The 5,000-nt window shown below is 55.3% G+C and overlaps 1 protein-coding gene across 1 annotated transcript in view; it reads left to right on the top strand.

The window, feature by feature from the left end:
* Nucleotides 1-4,427: 4,427 nt before the first annotated feature.
* The window catches only part of ebf3a (EBF transcription factor 3a), a gene marked incomplete at its 5' end in the record, with an annotated part of 47,830 nt that continues 47,257 nt past the window's right edge, over nucleotides 4,428-5,000 (top strand). The window contains 3 exon segments of the mRNA XM_083932223.1: nucleotides 4,428-4,488; nucleotides 4,491-4,517; nucleotides 4,520-4,547. Coding sequence (XP_083788349.1) covers nucleotides 4,428-4,488; nucleotides 4,491-4,517; nucleotides 4,520-4,547 — 116 coding nt within the window.

A 5,000-nucleotide genomic window follows, 5' to 3' on the forward strand; every position in this document is an offset into this window, starting at 1 on the left:
CAGAGGACGGACTCATGGAACCAACGCAGAGGACGGACTCATGGAACCAACGCAGAGGACGGACTCATGGAACCAACGCAGAGGACGGACACATGGAACCAACACAGAGGACGGAACCAACGCAGAGGACGGACTCATGGAACCAACGCAGAGGACAGACTCATGGAACCAACTCAGAGGACGGACTCATGGAACCAACGCAGAGGACGGACTCATGGAACCAACGCAGAGGACGGAACCAACGCAGAGGACGGACTCATGGAACCAACGCAGAGGACGGACTCATGGAACACACGCAGAGGACGGAACCAACGCAGAGGACGGACTCATGGAACCAACGTAGAGGACGGACACATGGAACCAACACAGAGGACGGAACCAACGCAGAGGACGGACTCATGGAACCAACGCAGAGGACGGACTCATGGAACCAACGCAGAGGACGGACTCATGGAACCAACGCAGAGGACGGACACATGGAACCAACGCAGAGGACGGACTCATGGAACCAACGTAGAGGACGGAACCAACGCAGAGGACGGACTCATGGAACCAACGTAGAGGACGGACTCATGGAACCAACGCAGAGGACGGACACATGGAACCAACGCAGAGGACGGACTCATGGAACCAACGCAGAGGACGGACTCATGGAACCAACGCAGAGGACGGAACCAACGCAGAGGACGGACTCATGGAACCAACGCAGAGGACGGACACATGGAACCAACGCAGAGGACGGAACCAACGTAGAGGACGGACTCATGGAACCAACGCAGAGGACGGACTCATGGAACCAACGTAGAGGACGGAACCAACGTAGAGGACGGACTCATGGAACCAACTCAGAGGACGGACTCATGGAACCAACTCAGAGGACGGACTCATGGAACCAACGCAGAGGACGGACTCATGGAACCAACGCAGAGGACAGACACATGGAACCAACGCAGAGGACGGACTCATGGAACCAACGCAGAGGACGGACACATGGAACCAACGCAGAGGACGGACTCATGGAACCAACGCAGAGGACGGACTCACGGAACCAACGCAGAGGACGGACTCATGGAACCAACGCAGAGGACGGACTCATGGAACCAACGCAGAGGACGGACTCACGGAACCAACGCAGAGGACGGACTCACGGAACCAACGCAGAGGAGGGACTCATGGAACCAACGCAGAGGACGGACTCATGGAACCAACGCAGAGGACGGACTCATGGAACCAACACAGAGGACGGACTCATGGAACCAACGCAGAGGACGGACTCATGGAACCAACGCAGAGGACGGACTCATGGAACCACCGCAGAGGACGGACTCATGGAACCAACGCAGAGGACGGACTCATGGAACCAACGCAGAGGACGGACTCATGGAACCAACGCAGAGGACGGACTCATGGAACCAACGAAGAGGACGGACTCACGGAACCAACGCAGAGGACGGACTCATGGAACCAACGCAGAGGATGGACTCATGGAACCAACGCAGAGGACGGACTCACGGAACCAACGCAGAGGACGGACTCATGGAACCAACGCAGAGGACGGACTCATGGAACCAACGCAGAGGACGGACTCATGGAACCAACGCAGAGGACGGACTCATGGAACCAACGCAGAGGACGGACTCATGGAACCAACGCAGAGGACGGAACCAACGCAGAGGACGGACTCATGGAACCAACGCAGAGGACGGACTCATGGAACCAACGCAGAGGACGGACTCATGGAACCAACGCAGAGGACGGACTCATGGAACCAACGCAGAGGACGGACTCATGGAACCAACGTAGAGGACGGACTCATGGAACCAACGCAGAGGACGGACTCATGGAACCAACGCAGAGGACGGACTCATGGAACCAACGCAGAGGACGGACTCATGGAACCAACGCAGAGGACGGACTCATGGAACCAACGTAGAGGACGGACTCATGGAACCAACGCAGAGGACGGACTCATGGAACCAACGCAGAGGACGGACTCATGGAACCAACGCAGAGGACGGACTCATGGAACCAACGCAGAGGACGGACTCATGGAACCAACGCAGAGGACGGACTCATGGAACCAACGTAGAGGAAGGAACCAACGCAGAGGACGGACTCATGGAACCAACGCAGAGGACGGAACCAACGCAGAGGACGGACTCATGGAACCAACGCAGAGGACGGACTCATGGAACACACGCAGAGGACGGACACATGGAACCAACACAGAGGACGGAACCAACGCAGAGGACGGACTCATGGAACCAACGCAGAGGACGGACTCATGGAACCAACGCAGAGGACGGACTCATGGAACCAACGCAGAGGACGGACTCACGGAACCAACGCAGAGGACGGACTCATGGAACCAACGCAGAGGACGGACTCATGGAACCAACGCAGAGGACGGACTCATGGAACCAACGTAGAGGACGGACTCATGGAACCAACGCAGAGGACGGAACCAACGCAGAGGACGGACTCATGGAACCAACGCAGAGGACGGACTCATGGAACCACCGCAGAGGACGGACTCATGGAACCAACGCAGAGGACAGACACATGGAACCAACGCAGAGGACGGACTCATGGAACCAACGCAGAGGACGGACTCACGGAACCGACGCAGAGGACGGAACCAACGCAGAGGACGGACTCATGGAACCAACGCAGAGGACGGAACCAACGCAGAGGACGGACTCATGGAACACAAGCAGAGGACGGAACCAACGCAGAGGACGGACTCATGGAACCAACGTAGAGGACTGACACATGGAACCAACACAGAGGACGGAACCAACGCAGAGGACGGACTCATGGAACCAACGCAGAGGACGGACTCATGGAACCAACGCAGAGGACGGAACCAACGCAGAGGACGGACTCATGGAACCAACGCAGAGGACGGACTCATGGAACCAACGCAGAGGACGGACTCATGGAACCAACGCAGAGGACGGACTCATGGAACCAACGCAGAGGACGGACTCATGGAACCAACGTAGAGGACGGACTCATGGAACCAACGTAGAGGACGGACTCACGGAACCAACGCAGAGGACGGACTCATGGAACCAACGCAGAGGACGTAACCAACGTAGAGGACGGAACCAACGCAGAGGACGGACTCATGGAACCAACGCAGAGGACGGACTCATGGAACCAACGCAGAGGACGGACTCATGGAACCAACACAGAGGACGGAACCAACGCAGAGGACGGACTCATGGAACCAACGCAGAGGACGGACTCATGGAACCAACGCAGAGGACGGACTCATGGAACCAACGCAGAGGACGGACTCATGGAACCAACGCAGAGGACGGACTCATGGAACCAACGCAGAGGACGGACTCATGGAACCAACGTAGAGGACGGACTCATGGAACCAACGCAGAGGACGTAACCAACGTAGAGGACGGACTCATGGAACCAACGCAGAGGACGGACTCATGGAACCAACGCAGAGGACGGAACCAACGCAGAGGACGGACTCATGGAACCAACGCAGAGGACGGACTCATGGAACACACGCAGAGGACGGAACCAACGCAGAGGACGGACTCATGGAACCAACGCAGAGGACGGACTCATGGAACCAACTCGGAACCCTCAGCAGGACCAGAACCCTCAGCGGGACCAGAACCCTCAGCAGGACCAGAACCCTCAGCGGCTCCAGGCCGGACCAGGTACTGTCCCTTTAAATGTGAACATCATCTTTTGAGTCTTTCTGTGTTTAGATGAAGAAAGAGAGAGAGAAAGAGAGAGAGAGAGAGAGAGAGAGAGAGAGAGAGAGAGAGAGAGAGAGAGAGAGAGAGAGAGGGAGAGAGAGAGAGAGAGAGAGAGAGAGAGAGGGAGGGATGTTCTCTCTCTGGTTGGTCGGTTAAAGTGCCGCCTCCTACCCCCCCTTCCCCCCCCCCCCTCTCTCTCTCTCTCTCTCTCTCATCACACACTCTCACACACACTCACACACACACACTCACACACCACCCGTCTCTCACCTCTCCGCTCCTTGTTTGGTCAGGCCCCTCCCCCGCTGCGATGGCGTCAGCGGTTGGAGGAAGACCCGTGGGGTTTTTGGGTTCTGGCGTCCAGTCCTGTGGGGCCGCAGGGCTGAGAGTTTCTCCTCCGCTGCTCATCCCTCCATCATCGCCGCGCTCCTTCTTTCCTCTTTGGGGAAAAGAAAAAAGAGCCTCGTGTTCGTGTTCGATTCCCGTCTCTTCCTCCTCCCGTCTTTCGTCCTCTGAGGATTTTCTTTTTTTCGACGCCGACGAGAATTTTTACAAAGTCGTTAAAAAACGAGTGAAAAGTTCAATAAAATCAAAAAGAGGAAAGTTTCCCGTGGCGCCGCCGGACTTTCCCGTTTCCTGTTTCCTGTCTGGGTTTTGGCGCGGTGGTCCAGCGTCGCGGGCGGTCGAGCGTCGCAGATGTTCGGGATCCAGGACTCGCTGCCCCGCGGGGCCACGCTCGGCCTGAAGGAGGAGCCGCTGCCGGCCGCTCCTGGATGCACGCCGCCGGGTGGTGGACGCCAACATGGCCGCGCAGAGGTAAAGCCCCCGGCGCCGCTCGCCTGTCGCTCGCTCGCCGCTGTCGCTCGCTCGCCGCTGTCGTCCGTGGGGACTCCAGCTCCAGAATCCCTCTGGGGCTGCAGCGAGCGACGGGCGAGCGACGGGCGAGCGACGCACAGAGAGAGAGGAACGAGTTTCATATTTAAATATTATGTTTAATTTTTATTAAACGATTTTTTTACATCAAAGAAAAATCAGAAAATATCAAATTTAAAAAAAAAGGTTTTATATTTTTATATTTTACATTAATATAAATATTTATTATTACATTAATTTTATTAATAATTATTATTATTATTAGTGTTTCATTTTTGTGATCGTCTGAAGGAATTTATGAACGTTTGAGTTTAATCATGAATCAAACATCAGTTTATTTTATTTACGTCAGTGAAGAATAATAATAATAATAAACAGTTTATTTTTATTATTTAA

The sequence above is a fragment of the Echiichthys vipera genome (genome assembly GCF_963691815.1).
Source record: "Echiichthys vipera genome assembly, chromosome: 18".
NCBI classification, from domain to species: domain Eukaryota; kingdom Metazoa; phylum Chordata; class Actinopteri; order Perciformes; family Trachinidae; genus Echiichthys; species Echiichthys vipera.